The 22893-nt window shown below is 37.5% G+C and overlaps 1 protein-coding gene across 1 annotated transcript; it reads left to right on the forward strand.

Annotated features, from left to right (window-relative positions):
- Positions 1-3032: 3032 nt before the first annotated feature.
- Positions 3033-19956, forward strand: CGA (glycoprotein hormones, alpha polypeptide). The gene is made up of 4 exons (XM_027551448.1): positions 3033-3142; positions 17586-17692; positions 18793-18977; positions 19605-19956. The coding sequence occupies exons 2-4, from the start codon at positions 17593-17595 to the stop codon at positions 19680-19682; spliced, it is 363 nt and encodes a 120-aa protein (XP_027407249.1). The 5' UTR covers positions 3033-3142; positions 17586-17592; the 3' UTR covers positions 19683-19956.
- Positions 19957-22893: the final 2937 nt, after the last annotated feature.

Consider the following 22893-nt stretch of genomic DNA (forward strand, 5'->3'; position numbering starts at 1 on the left):
TTACTGCCTGAGCCACCAGAGAAGTCCCTTAGCAACTGAGAGACAACAGTAGATGAATGAGAGGTCTGGACATCTCACCCACCAGCCCTACAAGTTATCCAAGTGAAAGTGAAGTTGCTCAGTCGTGTCTGACTCCTAGTGACCCCATGGACTGCAGCCTACCAGGCCCCTCTGTCCATGGGATTTTCCAGGCAAGAGTACTGGAGTGGGTTGCCATTGCCTTCTCCAACAAGTTATCCAAAGAAGGGGGGAAATAAAGCTGCCAAGTATGGGATAGTCCTGTTAATAATATGTGGAAGCAGCTACATAAAATTGTTTGACTTTAAAATGTTTTTGTTAATAGTACTTCACCCAATTATAAATAAAAATTGTTTTTTCCCAGTTAATTAAAATTTAATTTCCCCAATTATAATTAAAAGTAATATGTGTTCTATACTTTAAGAAGTATAGAAAAGTATAATTTATACTGTATTAACAGAAAGATGTTTCTCTAAACTCTGAGGACAAAGGCAGAGTTTCCTTCAATTTTATATTCTGTTCATTGTTTTAAGGAGAATTTGGACGGGGATGGGAAGTTAATGTATTTACTCATGTATACATAGGCTATGTGTAGAAACATATATAAGGAATTGGAAACATTACTACAGAGTAGAGAAACTGGGATCTGGGGTCAGGGAGTGGTCACATGTAGAAGGAATTGTTTTATTTTTTTTAAAACTTATTTATTTTTAACTGGAGGATAATTACTTTAAAATATTGAGTTGGCTTCTGCCATAAATCAACATGAATCAGCCATAGGTATATATATGTCCTTTCCCACTTGTACCTACAACCCACCTCCCAGAAGGGATTATTTTTGACAACTCTTTTGTATAGTTTATTTTGCCACATCATGTTAAAAAACTGTAAACTCTAAAAACACTATAAAATGTTCATATGAATCCCCTAATATTCTTAATTCTTACATATAAACATGTGAAATAAAAATGGAATCCATAACCAATCATAAACCAAATGAAAATACTTTAATAAGATCACACAAGAAACATAAATTCTACTTAATTTTCCAGATACAAAAGAAAGAAGTTTTGAAAGAAGGTGCAAATGGAGGGGAGAGACTAAGCTAATGGAGAGTGAAATGACTGAATGACTGTAAGGGAGGGAGGGAAAAGGAAGTTTCCCATAAGACATGAAAGGCTTTCTTCTCCTAAAGCTATAAAGGTTCTAGATTTCCAAAATAAGCCTTCTACTTTGAAAATACACTGCCAACCCTTTGGGGTTTAAATGGCAGAAATTCATGAAGAATGGTGATACCAGTCATCAACAGGAAAAGGAGAACAGGGGATTTACCTGGTGATCCAGTGGCTAAGACTCTGCACTTCCAGTGCAGGAGACCAGGTCTAATCCCTGGTCAGGGCGCTAGATCCCTTGTTCTGCTAAGGTCCTGCACATCCCACAGCTGTGACCCAGCCCAGCCAAAAAATATATATCTTTTAAAGGTGAATGGATAGAGTAGATACTGGAAGAAACTATGGAAGGAGAATATGGAAATCTGAAAAAGGTGGAAGAACTGAAAGTGAAGGAGGAAACAGGCAGAACAGGCTCCATCTTGAAAGCAGGACTCCATCTTGGGCCGGACTGTGAACTTTGAGCTATATGCCCAGTATCTATGGAAAAGACAAACCAACTGGAAAACCAGACCCCCTGGATGGAAGAGCCCCAGGCTTGTACCTAGACTCTCCATCACCTAAAAGAATACCCTAATTATCTGTGTAACTGAATAGAATCATAAATTCTATTATGCTTATTGGGGTATGACGACAGGCCTACTGATAATTGTCCACTGTTAACTACCTAGGCTTAAGGCATATGAATCACGGGTTAACTTTGATTGTATCTTTCTTTTCCGTTGTTCAGATTAGTTTCAGGGAATTTGGGGAGGTGGGTTTGAGCACGTACATTTAGGGTATATAAGGTTTTCACAGAAACTGGTCAGGGTCCTTGGTTTAGAGGAGACTCTGCCTTGGGCCCACAGGTGTAATAAACTTCACTCCACTATCTGCATTGTCCTTCTGAGTGAGTTTGTTTCCCGGAATGCATGGCTACAACAAACAAATCAACTTATTGGAGATAATAAGCCACAGAACAACTTTCTTTTCTTTGGTCCATTTCTTCATGTTAAATGAGAATTGCTTTTTGTGTTTACAGGGATCTTCCCCCTGGGAAAGTATTTGGTAGTTTGTGTCTAAGTTCTTACAGAAATGGCACTAAGCAGAGTAGACGGAGGCAGGAAGGTTTTTTAGGATCACAACCCTAAAGGCAGGATAGAAGCAGCCCTAATAGGAGCCTGAGGCTCTTGGTAAATTTTGGTAATACAATGTACAGGGAATCTTGGAGCAAAATGTTCCACAGTTGGCAAGCTGTGAAATTTAAGTATTTTTCTGTTTGGAAGAAACTGAGCTTTTCAAAAGTAAAGTAATGGGGTAAAGGCACAAATATTGAGAACCAATCAGTCCTTCTCAGCATCACCTTATACCTTCTCCATGCATCCTTATTAAAACCTGATGCACATTTAATTTTAGAAGAGTCTAAATATGTGTATGTTTTCTTTTTCTGTTTTCTACTGGGATAATGTTGTAAGGCTAGAAATGCTCTGTATCTAGAATCTGAATTTTACAGCTCTGCTTTTTTAAGTAAACATCAGGTACTTAGCTAATTAAATGTAATACTTGTAAAGATCTTGTTTATAGGAAAGTGTCAACTTTCAGGATGTTGTGTATAAATCTTGAAAAAATTATGTAGAAAATAACAGAGTTCTCTTGTTTCATAGGCTGACCTTGCAGTCAACACCATCTGAAAATGGCTCAAAACAAAAAATAATCTAAGGGCTGAAACAAGATAAGATAAAATTGATGTCATGGTAATTATGTGAAGTACCATTCAATCATTGGGTGGAATTTACTGTTGATCCCTGGACTTAGATGTAGGTGGGAACATGCAGCTTTTATGACTCTGCTGGTATATAAGACAGGTGAGGACTTTATTAAAAGCAGTTGCTGAGAAATCACAAGACAAAACTAAAATTCTTCTTCAGATCCACAGTCAACTGCCCTGACTACATTCTGCAAAAATCCAGAGGACGGTAAAATGAATGAAATAATTTGGGGGATTTTAATTGAGGGGTAAAATATTTGAGGATACAAGGGAGCTGGTTGTGCATAAACCCTAGTAAGAAGAGAGACAGGCATTTATGCATTCTCCTTTCAGCACTCATGATTGAATTGGGAGGAAGTCTGCAAAACTGTGGTCTGTGATCACAGGCTAAGATGTTATCTAACTGAAGCCAGAAACCAACTGTCTCCTGCTGTGATGTCTGAGTGCCTGTCAGTAACTAAAAATTTTTCTCAAGAGATATTGGATGTCATTTGAAAGGCATCCGTTTCAGTGGCTTCCAGGGGTCAGGTAGAGGGAGAGTAGACCTTATGTAAGTTGCTGATACTGTTTCGTCATCAGTTTTTAAATGACGCATAATTATATTCAAGCTGGTCAGTGGTAAAGCAGCTCACCTGTTCAGCTGAATGACCATGGCTTTGCGTCTCTTTTCAAATAGATGTTCTTGGGTAGACTTGAATTGTAACACTGAAATCTCTTGAACAGCATTGTTTCCTTTTTCTTCTTTCATAGAATGCCACGAAAATAAGTGTCAGTAGTATTTCCCACTGTTACTGATGGACCTTGCAATTCAACATCACTTGGCTAATTCGAATTTGTTTGTTCTGCTGAGAGTTTCCAGAAATGTTTGCTAAAAGTTATATTTGCATCAGTGCTACTTAGAATGGCAGCTGGCTAGGAAATTAAGACTAGAAAATAAAAGTGCTCCCCCCCCACACTTAATTTTTTTGAGAAACAGGATTTGGGCAAATGGAAGAATTATGAGCTGACACTACATGGGTCTCTCGGGAATACAGAAGCTCCGTGTCACTTTTATGGGAACTTTCTTTTCCTAAGTTCTACTACCCTCTCTCCATCCAAAAAGAAGATATTTTATATTAGAATGGAGGAATATTTTTAAGTTTCTGAAAATGTCTTTTAAATAATTACTTGACTTAACACCAATTCAATTACTCAAAATTTTGGTCACCCAATATTTTGATTCTAATACTTAGCTATAGTCTTGAGTTATTTTTAAGTGATAAGAACAATCACCATTTATGAAAAGTTTATGTGTCTTCATTTTAACTTTGACTTTGGTTTAAGTTTCTTTTTCCCCTTTTCTTTCTTTTTTTGCAGTAATAGAGTTGTTGAAATTTTGAGTCATATTTCTCACCATTTCTTGCTGAAAATAGTAGCATGTGAACAGTGTTAGAAAAGCAATTTATTATGTTCCAGAACAAATTCTCAGTTTTATTGTATATTTCTCAAATTTACATTAAAACTCAAAGTAAGGGCCAGGAGACAAAATAGTAAAATTAGAAGGTGATGTGCATTTTGTTCAAAAATAGAGCAAGATATTCTGCTTTTACAAAGAGAAAATGTACAGGAATCAATTCATATTTCCATTGAGAACAGCATGACCTATAGCACCAAACTTCCATTTTTATAGACTGTGAATCCCAGAGTAGTTTACTATCAACTTAGGATCCTTGCAAATTCTGGTTTTGGTGTGTAACATTTTAGCATTACCCATTGTTGTTGTTGCTCAGTTGATAAATTGTGTCTGACTCTTTGCAACCTCATGGACTGCAGCACAACAGGCTTCCCTATCCTTCACGATCTCCTGAAGTAGGCTCAAACTCATGTTCACTGAGGCAGTGGTACCATCAAACCATCTCATTCTCTGTTGCCCCATTCTCCTCTTGCCCTCAGTCTTTCTTAGCATCAGGATCCTTTTCCGATGAGTCAGCTCTTTGCATCAGGTGGCCAAAGTATTGGAACTTCAGCTTCAGCATCAGTCTGTCCAATGAATATTCAGGGTTGATTTCCTTTAGGACTGACTGGTTTGTTCTCCTTGCTGTCTTCTCCAGCACTGCAGTTTGAAAGCATCAATTCTTTGGCATTTACATTCTATATGGTCCAGCTCTCTCATCTGTATGTGACTACCAGAAAGACCATAGCGTTGACTATACTCATTGTAATATTGTAGAAAAGAATCCAGTAATTTCTTGATTCATCAGACTCAGAGATAACCATATAGAAATGCTCTAGCATTCTTTGTTCACTGGGGTCTGAGAAAGAGAGAGGGAGAGCGATTGAGAGTGCACTGAGGCTAGAGTGGGAGCTGAATCAAGGGCAGTGTTATGAATTGAATTTGAAAAGACAACAGCATGATCCATGCTCAAATCAATGCTCTAAAAAGTTTGGATTAACTGTGTGCTTCTAGGCAGATGAAGGGCACTATCTTAGGATCAGTTCACTTTCCAGATGATTTTGGCAAATCCTTTTACTTTTCTGAAATAGGTGCCATAATGCTTTCCTTATAGAACTGTAGAGAGAATGGATATAAAACCTCGTGCTTGGGACTTCCCTGGTGATCCAGTGATTAAGACTTGACCTTCCGATGCAGGGGGTGAGTTCAGTCCCTGGTCGGGAAGCTAAGATCCCACATGCCTCGAGGCCAAAAAACCAAAAAATGTAAAACAGAAGCACTATTGTAACAAGTTCAACAAAGATTTTAAAAATGATCTACATCAAAAAAAAAATTTTTTTTAAAGCTAATGATTGTCTACTTTTCCCACTCTCATTAATCAGACACTAGTCCTCATAACTTGATCAGATATAAATTATCTCTTTATCTGAATGAAATCCCTTTCTTAAGGTTGTTCTGAAGAAGGTGAAGTCAGAAACATATGCAAAATAAAAAACTACACAAGCAATGATCTTTAAGCTGGCACAACATAATGTTGCTCTCAATGAAAAGACGTCAGTATTTTATTTATGTGTATGGTTGTGGTAGTGGTAAATAATCCGCCTGCCTATGCAGGAGACATAAGAGACACGGGTTCCATCCCTGGATAGGGAAGATCCCCTGGAGGAGGAAATGGCAACCCACTCCAGTATTGTTGCCTGGAGAATCCCCATGGATAGATGGGCCTGGCGGGCTACAGTCTGTAGGGTTGCCGAAAGTCGGACACGAACGAAGCAACTTAGCAATTGTAGCATATCACCTGAGAAAACCATTTAAGAAGTTCATTGTGAAATATAAAGATTTGAAACAGTTTAGGAATATGGGATTCAGAGCTTGTAAAGAGTTGTAAAGAGACCTTCTAAAATCTTAGCTCTGGGAGTGATGATTTTTATAAACTTACCTGGGTTACTTCACTTACGGAATTTCTTTATCTGCCAAAATGAGAGGAATACCTCACAGTGTCACCATGAGTATTAAATATATTTGTATGTTCAAGGTGCTCAAAAGAATACCTAGCACACACAAGTACTCAATTAATAGTAGGCTTTCTTTGTAAAGTGGAAGTTATTACTGAATTCAGTATGACAGATACTGTGTACAATTCTAAATCCAAGTTGTTCACACTTTTCTCCCTAATAGATTAACTGAATGTGTGTTATATAAATTACACCTCACAGAGGAAAAGTACCAGAAGAAAAAGGAGAGTCAAGACTGGGGTCCCACATCTCAGACCTTGGAGGAGAGGTTTTTGTTGTAAGAGACAGCAGTTGTTCTGGTTATGTATTACTGTGCCTCACAGTACTTAAAAACTTAGTGGGTAAAACAGAAAGTTATTATTATCTCTCAGGGTTCTGCAGGATTGGGCTCGCAGGATTGGGCTCAGTTGGGCAGTTTTTATTTAAGTGTCTGTTGAATTTGTTACAATACCATTTCTGTTTTATGTTTTGGTTTTTTGGCTGCGAGGCAGTTAGGATCTTAGCTCCCCGACCAGGGATCCACCCTGCAGCCCCTGAACTGGAAGGTGAAGTCTTAACCACCAGACCATCAGGGAAGTCCTTGGGCAGTTCTTAACTTTCGTTTCTCATGCATTTGTGATCCGACAGTGACTGGGGCTGGAGTCATCTAAAGGGTTGACTGGGCTGGTCATCCAGAGGGCTTCTTTACTTATCATTTTTTGGCCTCTTTCTTTCTTTCCATGTGGCATCTCATTCTCCAGGGCTGGTTCATGTGGCTCATAGCCTCCTCACAGTGTGGTGGTCTTAGAGCAGTAGCACTTCTTACATGCCAGCTGGCTTCTAAGACCCAGGAAGCAGGAACTGCCAGGTCAGTGCAGGCCTACTCCCAGGACTGGCCCAGTGTTGTACTGGTGTAAGGGGTACTCTCACAGCTGCCTCATTCTCTCGGTGTCAGTAGTCACAGAGCCCACCTAGAGCAGTGGGATACAAAGACAGACACACCACTTTTTGATGTGGAAGTAGCAAGGTCATACTGCAGAGTGAATGTAAACCGAGAGATATTTTTGTGTCCATATCTTGGGAAGTACACTTGCCATAGCAGAGGAAACTTAGGGGCAATAAATGATAAAGGAACTGCTTTTTGCAGTTCCATTCTGTTTTTATCATAGAAAAATAATGCTGATAAAATAAGGCGCTGGGAATGAGAAATCTACAATCTCAGGTCCATATCACAGTTGAGAGACTTTAGGGCAATGTTTGTATAACTTAGTGCTTTTAAATGGAAATCATAGTTGGTATGCCAAATGCATGAAGATAGCTCAAATAAACATTAAAAATGTTTTCACAAATTTTAAAAGTTACAAGGAAGATTCTTATATTGCTACAATAGTGCTCAGTGTAAAACTGTTCTGGCTTCTGGATGTTTTACTTTTCTGTGTGATAAGTTGACACTATTCAATATTTTGTTCCTGATAGCATTTATAACTGCAATAATGTTGAATTTTTTTAAAAAATGAGTATTTTTAAACAACAAATATTTGAATTTCTCATTTAAAACAGTATTATTATGGTGCATAGAATTAGTCCTATCTAAATTTCTTGCTGATTTAGTTTGTAGAAAAGTTAAAAAATGCTTTTGTGCTAGAAAAGCCAGAAGGGTAATGGTAGAGCTGATTTTAATTACATAATTATGACAACAGTCTAAAGTGCCTTAATATAACAATTAAAGTAGAATGTGTACATCTTATTTTAAGCCCCTTAAATTTAGTCAGTTAAGAAAAGAAGCTTCTCACATACAGATGGCCAACAAACACATGAAAAGATGCTCAACATTGCTCATTATTAGAGAAATGCAAATCAGATCTACAATGAAGTATCACCTCACACCGGTCAGAATGGCCATATGTATACACATTACTGTATGTAGCATAGATGGCAAGTGGGAATTTACTGTGTGACACAGGGAGCTCAACTCAGTGCTCTGTGACAACCTAGAGGGGTGGGATGGGGTGGGAGATGGGAGGGGGGTTCAGGACTGAGGGGATAAAAGATAAGGAGAGTATAATACAAAAAATAAAGAAAAGCTTCTCAAAATATGACTGTTACAAGAATGATCATAAAGGAATTGAAATTTTTATAATTCTATGAGCATTTCAATTCCCTTCTCAATACTGCCTCTTTTTTTATTTTTATTTTTTTTTAAAATTAAAGGTCATCTTTTGTTCTCCTTGTTTTTACGGAAACCCCTGGTTTTTTTTTGTTTGTTTTGATTTTGTTTATAAAGTATAGTTGTACAAGTTGTACTTTATATGTCTCTTGACTCTGAGACCTCCCCTTTTTTTTCACTCTTTCTCTTCATTTCATGTGGAAAATAAGTTGAGTCCCTTTTAGAATTTTGCAAAGCCACAAAGCACTGTTAAGTAATTGATCAACAGAAATCCCATCCCAGATACGGTTCCAGAATTCTATGACTTCACTGACTTTCCTCTGGATGCTGGAGCAATTTGTGACCACGGTATTTGCAACCTCTGTGATTAGACGGGAAATTATGAGGACTCCTGAATACATGAAGCTCCAGAACAAATGTCAAAATGGTAAAATATTGATTTACTACTTTCATGGCTTTTGTCCCCATGAAGCATGTGTTCTTTATTCTCATTAGCTTTTCACCTCTCCATTTTCCTGCCCCCAGCCTATTAAATGTTTCAACATCTACAAATACTTTTACTGCAGCATTCACCACTCTAATTCATAGTTATTCACCTTTGTATCTGGGTCAGAGAGCAGGAAACTTACTTATATTTGTGTCACTCACACTTGGACCAGTGCCTGGTGTGTAGCAGGTACTTACTCATCTTTCAAAGGTTCAACTTGGACCTTAAATCTTGTGTTTCACAATGTTGAACTGTCAAATCATCCAAAACTCAGATTTTCATATATTAGAGAAAATATTAATTATCTATATCAAAGAATGGTTGAGGGGATTTGAGACAGATCTTAGGAGAATTAACCAGTTTCTCCTCATTCCATCCCCCCAACCTCTCAGCCATCGTTTGACCATCAGTGAATGCACTGCTGGGTCTCAAGGTCACTTTGGGGCCTAGAAGCAATTTCAATGTCTACTTGGAAGATTTGGGGCTGGAGCGTGGGATCGCAGAATACACACACTGCTGGACCTGGGATTCAAAATATGTTACAAGAACAGGGTGAAAAACCACTTACTGAAACTAGAGCGCATGAAGAAAGAAAATGAATAGTCAAGGCTACTCCAGCTGAGTTTCCTGAGCACTGAGCAAGCCATCCAGCAAGAGACAGTGGTGGTCAGTTGATAGGAGGTAGAGGTGAGCCTGTTCAGGGATCCACTCCCTGGAAGTTGGTGGGATAAAGGATGAAGGATGCTGAACACTTACCCCTGCGACTGTCCACCTTCAGATCTTTCATCAAGGCTGAACTATTGTTATTCGCTATTCCAGACACAGGTGGTGCTAGTGTTAAAGAACCCACCTGTCAATGCAGGAGACATAAAAGAAGCAGGTTTGATCCTTGCATCAGGAAGGTTCCCCTGGAGGAGGGCATGGCAACCCACTCCAATATTCTTGCCTGGAGAATCCCATAGACAGAGGAGCTATAGTCTATAGAGTCACAAAGGGTCAGACACAATTGAAATGACTACACGTGCATGCACTTGCCAGGCAAGATGTTGAAACTTACAGACCTCTCTTCAGTTTAACAAACATGTCTTGAATACCTATCACATGCCAGGCAGTGTGCTGGGGATTAAAGGCTTTTCTTTCAAGGGTCCCTTTCATTAGTGATCCTTCACTGAAGGCAGCCTACTTTTCTTCTTCTTGGTTGTTAGCTGGGCTAGATGGGGCTAATGAGGTGAAACCTTAGGTTAACCCTCTAGAAATCAGTTAGATTTAGTCTGTTTTGTTAACAAAGAATTATGCCTCTACACCTAACCAGTCATCTCAAAAGTGCGCTATGAATCAGCTGCGCCTCCTGGTATGAAGAGTATGGATGAGTCACCCCATCTATTACCACCTTTAGAAAAATTGAAAACCTCACTCTCTGGCTGTGGGGGGAGAAATGACAGCATCTTTGCAGATAAATGAAGGGCAGGATGTCACATTGAACCAAAGACTTGTCATCTTGAAACAATCTTTTATATATGTAATGTACATATATATGTGTTCATGTACATACATGCATGTACAAACATATCCACACACATCCACATACATATTACATATGTAAATATACATATAAAATATACACATATAGGCATATACATATATAAATATACATATGTAATATGTATGTATCTATGTACATTTAATTTGCCTTGAAGCCTTTTAATAATAGGATAGATAGACTAGGATGATAGATTTCTCAATCCTGGCACCTTACTTTATAGACACTTTTTTTTTCTGATAAAAATAGAGTGGAGGAGCTGCAAGGAGAAGCCTTTTTGTTCATTGTCCCTAAGTTTTCACTGCTATGGCAGGTGAACTTTTCAAAAATGGCCCCCAAAATGCATGAGGGCATGCTAAGTCACTTCAGAGATTAGTATATTTAATTTAGATCAAGTATGTTTATCAAAATTGCATAAATCCCAGCTGAACCTAATTATTATTCCTGCCCTGGATCTTAATGTTTTTTTAATATATCATTGCATAAAGTGACTCCTACCTGCAGAATATTTAACACTTACACATTCATATATGAGCCAGCTACAAATTTTATAGCCAAATGAGAATACATTGTCTCTAATGAATTTATTATCTGAAAATATTTTATTTAATTAAACATTTATTCTAAGTTGTCATTCAAGAGTTATCTTGTTCCTCAGTATGAATGACAGCTCTACACAAGCAAGTTTTGATTGATATTATTACCGATCTAAAGTCCCAATGGGGCTTCCCAGTTGGCGTGAGTGGTAAAGAACCTGCCTGCCAGTGTAGGAGACATAAGGGACGCGAGTTTGATCCCTGGGTTGGGAAGATCCTCTGGAGGAAGGCATGGCAACCCACTCCAGTATTCTTGCCTGGAGAATCCCATGGACAGAGGAGCCTGGCAGGCTACAGTCCATGGGTTCACAAAAAAATTGAACAGGACTGAAGTGACTTAGCATGCATGCACACAAACTGCATATACTCTAGGCCTTGTGCTAGGAAGGGGGTTGGTTAGGGGTCACCGGTTTTACCCTTAAGAAGCTTTACATGGATGGAAAGACAAACGTACATAACTGGCTAGTATTCAGGACAGATTGTGGAACTTTAGCTAAAAATTATAAGCAAAGTTATAGGTAAACGCAGTGGAGAGTTATTTATTCTGCCTTTGAGGTAGGATGAAACCTTCACCATGAAGCTGGTGGCTGGCAGCTCCTTAAACTAAGTCTGAGGTGGGTGGTCTGAGAAATGGGAGAAAGGCCTTACAGGTCAAGTTGAACACACATTTCCTTGGCCTCATGTTACTTTGATGGGGCAGGTGGCAGGAGGGGAGGGCAGGTGGCAGGAGGTGAGGGCAGGTGGCAGGAGGGGAGGGCATGTTGAGTGGATGTTGAGATGGACTGTGGCGTTGGATGTCTAGAGTCTGTGATGCCTGCAGTGTCCTCACTCAGAATACGGAGAGGCTGAGATTAGTATATCTGATTTAGATCAAGCATTTTTTGCAAAATCGCATAAATCCCAGCTGAACATAATTATTGTTCCTGCTCTGGATCTCAATATTTTTCTTCCCAAACAGAAAGACCTAAGGGTGATTAGACTGATGAAAATGCTTGTTAAAATGTTTTCAGAAACACCTAGAATTTGAGAGTTAATCCCTTTTCGCTTGGTTAATCTCATCTCTTTTAAAAATAAAGACAAAGCCATTTCTGTTATTAAAAGCTAAAGCGATGGTGACTTGGTTCTGCTTTTTAAATCTTCCCCTCAGCATAAAGCAAATCCTAAAATGTGCACCAGCTTTGTGCTCTCACTTTCTGCCATCTTGTTATAAATGCTTCTCTCTGAATTAATTCTGATATAATTGTTCACTGCATAATGCTGAATTTTCATAATATATGAGCTGCAATATCAAAGCATGAAAATGATACTAGTTTAAAAAGGAAACCCATTGCAATTCTGATATTTTCCCTGTGACTTTGTGTATCACTTAAGAAGTTGTTCTCAAACTTTTGAATCTTAGAAACAGTTTATGATCTTAAAAATTATTGAAGAGCTCAAATAATTTTTTAATGAAATTATATTTATTAATAGTCTTTGATTTAGAAATTATGTTATGAGTTTTAAAATATTTATTCATTTTAAAACAACTTATAAAACATGTCAACATAGATAAAATATATTTATTAAAAAATGACAGTTTCCAAACAAAAAAGTCAGTGGTAAGAATGGAATTGTTTTACCTTTAAGCAAAAATTTAAACAGCACTGGGCTAATAGAATACAGTTACATTCTTACGTGCTTCTTTATTCAGTCTGTTACAATATCGTATATTATATTGCCTCTAGAATATTTCACTGAACACTCATGAGGGGGTAAGGGTGAAAAACCCAAACAACATCTTGGTATTGTGAAAATAATTTTGACCTCCCAGACCCACTAAAACTCTTTAGGATCCTCAGATCACTTGTTGAGAGCCACTGACTTAGGACAATATTTATTCAGTGTTAATCACGGATGAAGATAAATAAAACCCCTAAATACTAGGCGTAAGTATATAGATCAGGTAGAAATAATGACATTACATATATTTTAGCCTTACCAATATGTACATAGTCTGCTTTCTGTTTTATAAACTGTTAGTTCTGCTGTCTGAGAAATTATTCTTATAAAAGGTATGGGTTTATATAAACATTTGGCAAAAACATGGTCTTATTATGGCAGTCCACATGAAAAATAACCACAAGTTTTGAATCACATGAAATTTTAAGACTCATTCTGAAAAGTCTTTTTTTTTTTTTTTTTAAAGAAACTTTTGGTTTTGATAAATTATAGATTTAGAGGAAGTTGCAAAAAAATACATGGGGAAGTCTTGAGAACTCTTTAGCTAATTCCCCCAGGAGCACTTCCCAGGTGGCTCAGTGGGTAAAGAATCTGCCTTTCAATGCAGGAGACACAGGAGAGAAGGTTTTATCCCTGGGTTGGGGAGATCTCCTGGAGGAGGAAATGGCAACCCACTCCAGTATACTTGCCTGACAAATCCCACGGACAGAGGAGCCTGGCAGGTCCATGGGGTCTCAAAGCGTCGGACACAGTTGAGCACTGAGCACACACACAACAAACCCGATGATAATACCTTTCATAACTATAGTACAAAGGGAAAACCAGGAAATTGACATTGGTACAACACACAGAGGTTATCTGGATTTCATTAGGATTGTGTGTATTTCTCTGCAGTTTCACCCTGAATATATTTTAGTGTATCCGTATCATAATCAAGATAAAGAACTCTTCCATCACCACAGGCTCCCTGATGCTATCTTTGTATGAAAGTGAAAGTGAAGTTGCTCAGTCGTGTCCGACTCTTTACGACCCCATGGACTGTAGCCTACCAGGCTCCTCTGTCCATGGGATTTTCCAGGCAATAGTACTGGAGTGGATTGCCACACTTATTTACTCCCATCAACTCCCTCTCCAATACTAACTTCTCAAAACTGCTAATCTATTCTCCATCTCTATAATTTTATTATTTCATAAGTGCTATATAAATGGAATCATACAGTATGCAGCCTTCACTCAGCATGATACCCTTGAGATCCATCCAAGTTGCATGTCTATCAATAATGTGTTCCTTTTTGCTGCTACACCACGTTCTCTGGTATGGAGGTACCATTGTTTGCACAACCAACTATTCATCTCCGTCCACCGGAGGGCATCTGGATCATTTCCAGTTTGGGGCTTTTATAAGTAAAGCTGCTCTGAACTTCTGTGTACAAATTTTACTTGAACATAGTTTTCGTTTCTCTGAGACAAATGCCCAAGTGTAACTGTTGGGCTACATGGTATGGTAAGTACATGTTCGGTTTTATAAGAAACTTCCAAACTATTTTCCTCAGAGGTTGTACCATTTTATATTTCCACCAGCAAAGTTTGAAGTATCCTGTTTCTCTGCATCCATTTGGTGTTATTTTAATTTTATCTGTTAGGTATGTAATATCTCATTGTGGTTTTAATTCACATGTCCCTAGTGGTTGATGTAGAATATTTTAAATGTGTTTATTTGCCTTCTATATGGGCTTCTCTAGTAGCTCAGCTGGTAAAGAATCCACCTGCAATGCAGGAGACTCTGGTTCAATTCCTGAGTTGGGAAGATCCATTGGAGAAGGGATAGGCTACCCACTCTAGTATTCTTGGGCTTCCCTGGTGGCTCAGCTGGTAAAGAATCTGCCAGCAATGTGGGAGACCTGGGTTTGATCCCTGGGTTCTATATATCTTTTCCAGGGCAATGCCCATTTTCCAATTGGATTTTTTTTTCTACTGACTTTTGAGAGTTCTTTATATATTCCAAATGCTAGTCCTTTGTGAGATATGCAGCTTGCAAACGTTTTCTCCAAGTCTGTATCTTGTAGTTTCGTCCTCTTTGAGAATTAACTCATAATTTAGATGAGGTCCAATATATCAAATTTTTTTTATTAATTTTTTTTGACTACTCTAAAAACTCTTCATCTAGACCCTGCCCCCATCAATTTTTTTCCTAATAATTTTATGATATCACATTTTACAGTTAAATGGATGGCTCATTTTGAATTAGTTTTCTCTTTCCTTTTTTAACTTTTTGAAAAAAATTATTTTTAATTGGAGGATAATTGCTTTACAATGTTGTGTTTGTTTCTGCTGTCCAAGAACATGAATCAGCTACAAGTATACATATATTCCTTCCCTCTTGAGCCTTCCTCCCCCTACCCCAGGGAATTAATTTTCATATAAGATGTGAGATTTACATTGAGGTGTTTGTTTTATATGTTTATATGTTCTGTTTTTGTGTTTGTTTTGCCTATGGATGTCCAATTGTTATAGCAGCCATTATTGGAAAAGTTGAACTCCTCTGTTAAATTGCTCTGACATCTTTGTCAAAAGCCAACTGGACATATTTGTTGTAGAGTCTATATTTTGGTTCTCTATTCTGTTCCATTGGTCTAGGTATCTATCCTTCTCCTAATATCATGCTATTTTGATTACTATAGTAAGACTTAACACTTAACCAGGAAGTCTGGTTTCTCCCACTTTGTTTCTAAAATTGTTTTAGCTATTCTAGATCCTTCGCCATTCAGTAATCATAAACTTCTCTGTGTCTACAAAAGCTGTGCTAGGACTTTGATAGACATTTCATTAAACATAGAGATCAGTTTGAAGAGAACTGACATCTTTACTATGTCGAGTCTTCCAATCCATGAACATGATTTGTCTTTCCATTTATTTAGGTCTTCTTTGATTTACTTCATCGATACTTAGTAATTTTCAGTGTACAAGTCTTGTTCATATTTCATTAGATTTATACTTAACTATTTTATTTTCTTTGGAGTGAGTATAAATAGTATTGTGTTTTAATTTGTTTCTGCATTATTTTTTTTAGTATATAGACATGTAGTTGATTTTTGTATGTTGTTCTTGTCATTCAATCTTGTTGCTGAACTCACTAATTAATTACAGGACCTTTTTTGTAGGCTCCTTGTTTTGTTTTTTTAAATGTAGATGATCATATCATCTATAAATAGGCACAGTTTTACTTCTTCCTTTTAAATTTGTGTTTATGCGCTGGCTAGAATGTCTAGTACTATATTGAATAAGAGTAATGAGAATGGACATCCTCATCATGCTTCTGAGCTTAAGAGGAAAGCATTAGGTTTTTCACATTAAGTATGATATTATCTGTAGGTTACCTGTAGGTTTTTATAAATGCTCTTTATCAAGTCTTTATCAAGTTGAGAAATCTGTTTTGGTTCTTGTTTTCTGAGAGTGTTTGTTGTGAAAGAGTATTGGATTTTGTCAAATGCTTTCCTGTGTCAATTGGTATAATCATATGGTTCTTTTCTTTATTCTTTTGATATGGTGGATTACAATTAAGTGATTTTCAAATATTGAACTAGTCTTGACTATTGCAAATTATTTCCAGTTGGTTGTGTTGAATAATTTTTCTTATACATTACTGTATTCAATTTGCTATTATTTTGTTTAGGATTTTCCCATCTAAATATCATGAGATAAAAAAATAAATTTCATGAGATGTACCAATCTCTTGTTTTCTTTCTTTGCTCTGTATATTTCTGGCTTTTGTGTCAGGGTAATCCTGGACTCATAAATTGAGTTGGGAACTGTTCCCTCTTGTATTTTATAAAAATGATTCTGTTAAATTGGTGTTAATTCTTTAAGTGTTCTGAATTGTCTTTTCATAGGTAATTGATTCTCTGTCTCTTATCTTTCATGGTTTGAACATAAGCTCTTTAAATAAACAGGGATAAACATCTGCCCCTTTTATCTTACATGAGATTTTTCTGAAACATGTAGAGATAAAATCCAATTTTTAAATGCAGTCAATATCTGGATATGATCAATCATTCAGCTGACCTTACTTAACATGATCTCATGCATTCAGAATGCTTAGGTAAAGCTGTACTACAGGTATAAATAAGTCAGGAAGTGCATTTAGGAAAACTTTGATTAATACTACCTGCTGTCTATTCTTGCCACATTGTTAGATTAGCATTTACTTTGCAATTCATAACTAGCCTTACAACTCAGCTACCCCCAGTGAATAAAAAACAAGAGAGGCATTGTCATTTCCTTCTGTTTTCCCACATGGAACTGGGAAGGATGGGCTCAAATACTGTTTATTTTATAAATCATATTTAAGCTTGTCTATTTATCCATCCATCCATCATATAGATATCCTTAGATATTATCTATTGAAGTTTCATATTTTATAAATAAGGTAATTAAAGATTCTTAACAGGATGTTAAGATTTTGGAAACAGAATTTCTTATTGTTATCAATAGGCCTGGTTATACTGGTTGATATAAGAAATGAGAAGAGTCAATTCTCTACCTCTTTCCTAAAGAGAAATTGCTTTTTTATACATGGCTTTAAAGTGTATTGGGAGCTGTAGGCCAAGGGGTCAAGACATTGGTGACTTAGTTGCAGCAATGTTAAAACTACTGGTTGTTGTTATGCCTGTTAAGCCAATTTTATAGTAACTTTTTTTCCCTATGTCTGTTTTGCAGAAGAGCCATGGATTACTACAGAAAATATGCAGCTGTCATTCTGGCCATTTTGTCTCTGTTTCTGCAAATTCTCCATTCCTTTCCTGATGGAGAGTTTACAATGCAGGGTATGTGACCCAACTTGGGTCTGCAGTAACAAGAAAGCACACATTTCTAAATGTACATCAATAACTCCATTAATTACATTTCTACCTCCTTTTCAAATGTGACAAATCTTTGCCATTGGGTATATATCAAGGCACTTTTAGATTGTGAACGTAAAATTAAATTAGGTTCCAAAAAATGTACAGTGAAAATGATATCTTACATGTCCATTTAAATAGCAGCTTGTACATTTCCATCTGAAATAGATTCCTGATTACTCTTTATCTGAGTTTTACAAGCAAAAAATGCTCCTTATTCAGTTTAGCTTGTGGTTTTTTTTTTTTTTTTTTTTTTTACATTTCTCCCAGAAGATTTGGGATTATTTTAACATTGCCTTTGTAGATGAATTTTCATATCAGTTAACAAGTTAGAAAACAAAACCGCTTTATGCAGTCAATTTTTTTGCTCTATTTTCTGAAAAATCTCATATAGTAGCTGATACCACCCCATCTGCTATGAAACTGTGAGCTACTATTGGTGATGGTTTTTCTCTAGACAAGTGGTAATATTTTAACCTCTGTTCCCAAGTGCAGATGCCAGATCTAGTAGCAGGCTGTCCCACTCACCAAGCTTTCTTAATTCTGACAAGTTTTCCTCTGTCAGTATTTGGAGTGTCTATGGGGGAAAGAAATAGTAGATTCTAAAGTGCAAAATATTTTGCCTCTGGGCAAAATTCTTCTTTTGGATGAGCATGGTGTTTTCATCTGTCAAGTCTTGTACTACCTACAGACATACTATCAGCACTGAAAGTGAGAAGTCATTCTTAAAGAATCTTATACTACTGAGCTGTCCCATGCTTCCTAGCTGCAAAAATTATTTTCCAATGAAAATAACTGTAGTCAGGACAAACAGATATTGTGTGTGAAGATGAACATACAACCAAAAAGTATTTATTTATTTTAACTGCCAATAGAAAAAAAGAATATTTGTTGTCCAATAATAAGGAATCATTCACAGTTTTTTTTTTAAAAATTCTTTTTGGATTATTTTACTCTTTGCCTTTTTCTTTCTTTCTTTTTCTTTCTCTCTCTTTTTTAAATTTGTTTTTTTTTTTTGGTGATAGGCTGTCCTGAATGCAAGCTAAAAGAAAACAAATACTTCTCCAAGCCAGATGCTCCAATCTATCAGTGCATGGGGTGCTGCTTCTCCAGGGCATACCCCACTCCAGCGAGGTCTAAGAAGACAATGTTGGTCCCCAAGAACATCACCTCGGAAGCTACATGCTGTGTGGCCAAAGCATTTACCAAGGTGAGGACCTAAAGGGCCCCAGAAACTTTCTAACAGTTCAACCAGAGAAATGTCCTCACAGCACATCCATGGGCTTCACGCCAGAGGTAGCTAATGACCAGTCTTTCAATGGGCATTTGTAGAGCAAAGGGCTGAGCTTGTCTGCTTTAACCAAGACAGTCAGCAACCTTGTGGGCAGAGGCTGGATCTATCCAGAATGAAGACAGTGGACAGAGGTGATAAGGGGCAGGTTGGGAGAAAACATAGAATACTTATACAGTGCAAATCTAAGCTTTAGGAATGAAAATATCAGCTGAAAAGGAGACTATGTGAATACAACCAGCATCTGTTTTTTAAAGTACTTATGTATTTGTTTGGCTGCACAGGGTCTTAGTTGTAGCACTCAGTATGTGGGATCTTTAGTTGTGGCAGGCGGGATCTAGTTCTCTGACCAGGGATGGAACCTGGGTCCCCTGCACTGAGAGCTAGAGACCTAGCCACTGGACCAGCACAGAAGTCCCATATAGCAAGCATTTATTCAGTTCAGCTGGCTACAGACTATTTTACTGAACAGTTTTCAATTTTGCTAGCCTGCCTATCTATCCATCTGCCTCTGTCTATCATCTATCTTTCTTCCCTTCCGTTTAGGCCACAGTGATGGGAAATGTCAGAGTGGAGAACCACACCGAGTGCCACTGCAGCACTTGTTATTATCACAAATCCTAATAGTTTGCAGTGGGCCTTGCTGATGATGGCTGACTTGCTCAAAAGGAAAATTAATTTGTCCAGTGTCTATGGCTTTGTGAGATAAAACCCTCCTTTTCCTTGCCATACCATTTTTAACCTGCTTCGAGAATATACTGCAGCTTTATTGCTTTTCTCCTTATCCTACAATATAATCAGTAGTCTTGATCTTTTCATTTGGAATGAAATATGGCATTTAGCATGACCATAAAAAGCTGATTCCACTGGAAATAAAGTCTTTTAAATCATCACTCTATCACTGAATTCTAATTTTTTCTGAAAAGTTTCAAGCCAGTTACTTTTGATAGGATTAACGGAAGGGAGTGAGCCAGTGGGTGAGGTGGGTTCCCATGTAGTCAATGGCCTAATACTGGAGAATCTTATTCTAACCAAGCCTTCCAGAGCAAGCTGTGAGCCCCTCAGACAGTGGGCTACTCATGAGACAGTCCATTGGGGTAAAGGAAGAAAATATAACTTCTATTTCTATTCATTTGCACATTGTCTTTAGATGCCCATTTGGGTGAGTTTTATAGAAGTACAGCTACATTAAAAAATAGAACTGATAACAGATAAGGCTTTAAAAAAACTTCATTCATCACCAGTTTGTCAAGATTCCATTTCAAAGTGAAAAACCAATTTCTAACGGGTTGGTAAACACAGCAGATGGCAGGGTGAAAAATTAAAGTGAGTGCATGTACCTTTAAAGAAACACTGAAATGCACACACATTACTTAACCTGCTCATTCATTTATTTACATATAGTCTTGGGTGTACAAAATTTAGAAATAAATACATATGTGGATATTGGGGATGTTTGGTCACAAACTTTTTTACTGAAAATTATTTTTTAAAAAAAGGAAGACCACTGTTCTAAGGTTTGGTAAAGCCAAAATCGTCCCTAGTCTGAAGTTGCATTCTGCTGGCTTATGCCTGACCGTAGTTCCTGGCAGCCAGGTTATAACCAAATAGTGGCTAAGGTAAGGATAACATCCTCTAACATTCCAATTTTACATCCAGAAGGGAATGAGCAAGTTATGAACAAAGAATTCACTGAGTGCTCACTGTGGACTTGGAGGAGGACCAAGTACTTGCACTTAGCTCTGTCCAAATGCTTAGGAGGAGTGCCCTGCTTCAAAACCACATTTATTGTGCATTTATACTTATAAACAGAGATAGACCATGGTTTTTACCCACTAAATTATATTAGCTATGGTAAAGATCAAAGCCACCCAAAAGTTCAATTCCTAAAGGAGCCAAAATTTTTTTCTTTTTTAAATATCACACTGTTTACAGATAAGGTTTAAAAAAAAAATTCATTCATCACCAGTTTGTCAAGATCCCATTTCCGAGTGAAAAATCAATTTCTAACAGGTTGGTAAAAACACCAGGTGTTAGGATGAAAAATTAAACTGAGCGCATGTACTTTTAAAGAAACACTGAAATGCACACACATTAGCTTATTCATTTGCTTATTTATTACACATTAATGTCCAGTAAGTGCTGGCCTGTGGTTAGATGTTGGAAATTCAGAGATATCAGGATTCTCTGGAAGGTAAGATTGAGAAAACAGAATGCAGCTTAAGAAAACTATGGTGCTGCTCATGGGTTCATTCAAACATTTAACTGATATTCACTGAGAATCTACATGTGTCGGGTCTTCAGAGCTTGTTTGGAGGATAGAGCAGGAGAAGAAAACTAGGAATCTACCATTGACTGGAGAGCTCCTGTCCATCTGGGGGTCATCCTATTGGACAGAGGGGATGGACTGAGTAATGAGAGAGGAACTGGACATCCCCATGGCCATTCAGGGCAGCCAAATCTACCCTGGAGAGCACTACAATAAGATACAGACTGCCCTGAAACAATCCACAGTCAGGGAGGAGAGACATAGCAAAGAATTAAGATCAAGTGAGACCAAAGACAGAAATATAGATCAATGGAATAAAATAGAAAGCCCAGAGATAAATCCACGCACATATGGACACCTTATCTTTGACAAAGGAGGCAAGAATATACAATGGATTAAAGACAATCTCTTTAACAAGTGGTGCTGGGAAATCTGGTCAACCACTTGTAAAAGAATGAAACTAGACCACTTTCTAACACCATACACAAAAATAAACTCAAAATGGATTAAAGATCTAAACATAAGACCAGAAACTATAAAACTCCTAGAGGAGAACATAGGCAAAACACTCTCTGACATACATCACAGCAGGATCCTCTATGACCCACCTCCCAGAATATTGGAAATAAAAGCAAAAATAAACAAATAGGACCTAATTAACCTTAAAAGCTTCTGCACATCAAAGGAAACCATTAGCAAGGTGAAAAGACAGCCTTCAGAATGGGAGAAAATAATAGCAAATGAAGCAACTGACAAACAACTAATCTCAAAAATATACAAGCAACTCCTACAGCTCAACTCCAGAAAAATAAATGACCCAATCAAAAAATGGGACAAAGAACTAAATAGACATTTCTCCAAAGAAGACATACAGATGGCTAACAAACACATGAAAAGATGCTCAACATCACTCATTATCAGAGAAATGCAAATCAAAACCACTATGAGGTACCATTTCACACCAGTCAGAATGGCTGTGATCCAAAAGTCTACAAATAATAAATGCTGGAGAGGGTGTGGAGAAAAGGGAACCCTCTTACACTGTTGGTGGGAATGCAAACTAGTACAGCCACTATGGAGAACAGTGTGGAGATTCCTTAAAAAACTGGAAATAGAACTGCCTTATGATCCAGCAACCCCACTGCTGGGCATACACACTGAGGAAACCAGAAGGGAAAGAGACACGTGTACCCCAATGTTCATCGCAGCACTGTTTATAATAGCCAGGACATGGAAGCAACCTAGATGTCCATCAGCAGCTGAATGGATAAGAAAGCTGTGGTACATATACACAATGGAGTATTACTCAGCCATTAAAAAGAATACATTTGAATCAGTTCTAATGAGGTGGATGAAACTGGAGCCTATTATACAGAGTGAAGTAAGCCAGAAGGAAAAACATAAATACAGTATACTAACGCATATATATGGAATTTAGAAAGATGGTAACAATAACCTGGTGTACGAGACAGCAAAAGAGACACTGATGTATAGAACAGTCTTATGGACTCTGTGGGAGAGGGAGAGGGTGGGAAGATTTGGGAGAGTGACATTGAAACATGTAGA

This window comes from Bos indicus x Bos taurus, chromosome 9 (genome assembly GCF_003369695.1).
Source record: "Bos indicus x Bos taurus breed Angus x Brahman F1 hybrid chromosome 9, Bos_hybrid_MaternalHap_v2.0, whole genome shotgun sequence".
Lineage (NCBI taxonomy): Eukaryota > Metazoa > Chordata > Mammalia > Artiodactyla > Bovidae > Bos > Bos indicus x Bos taurus.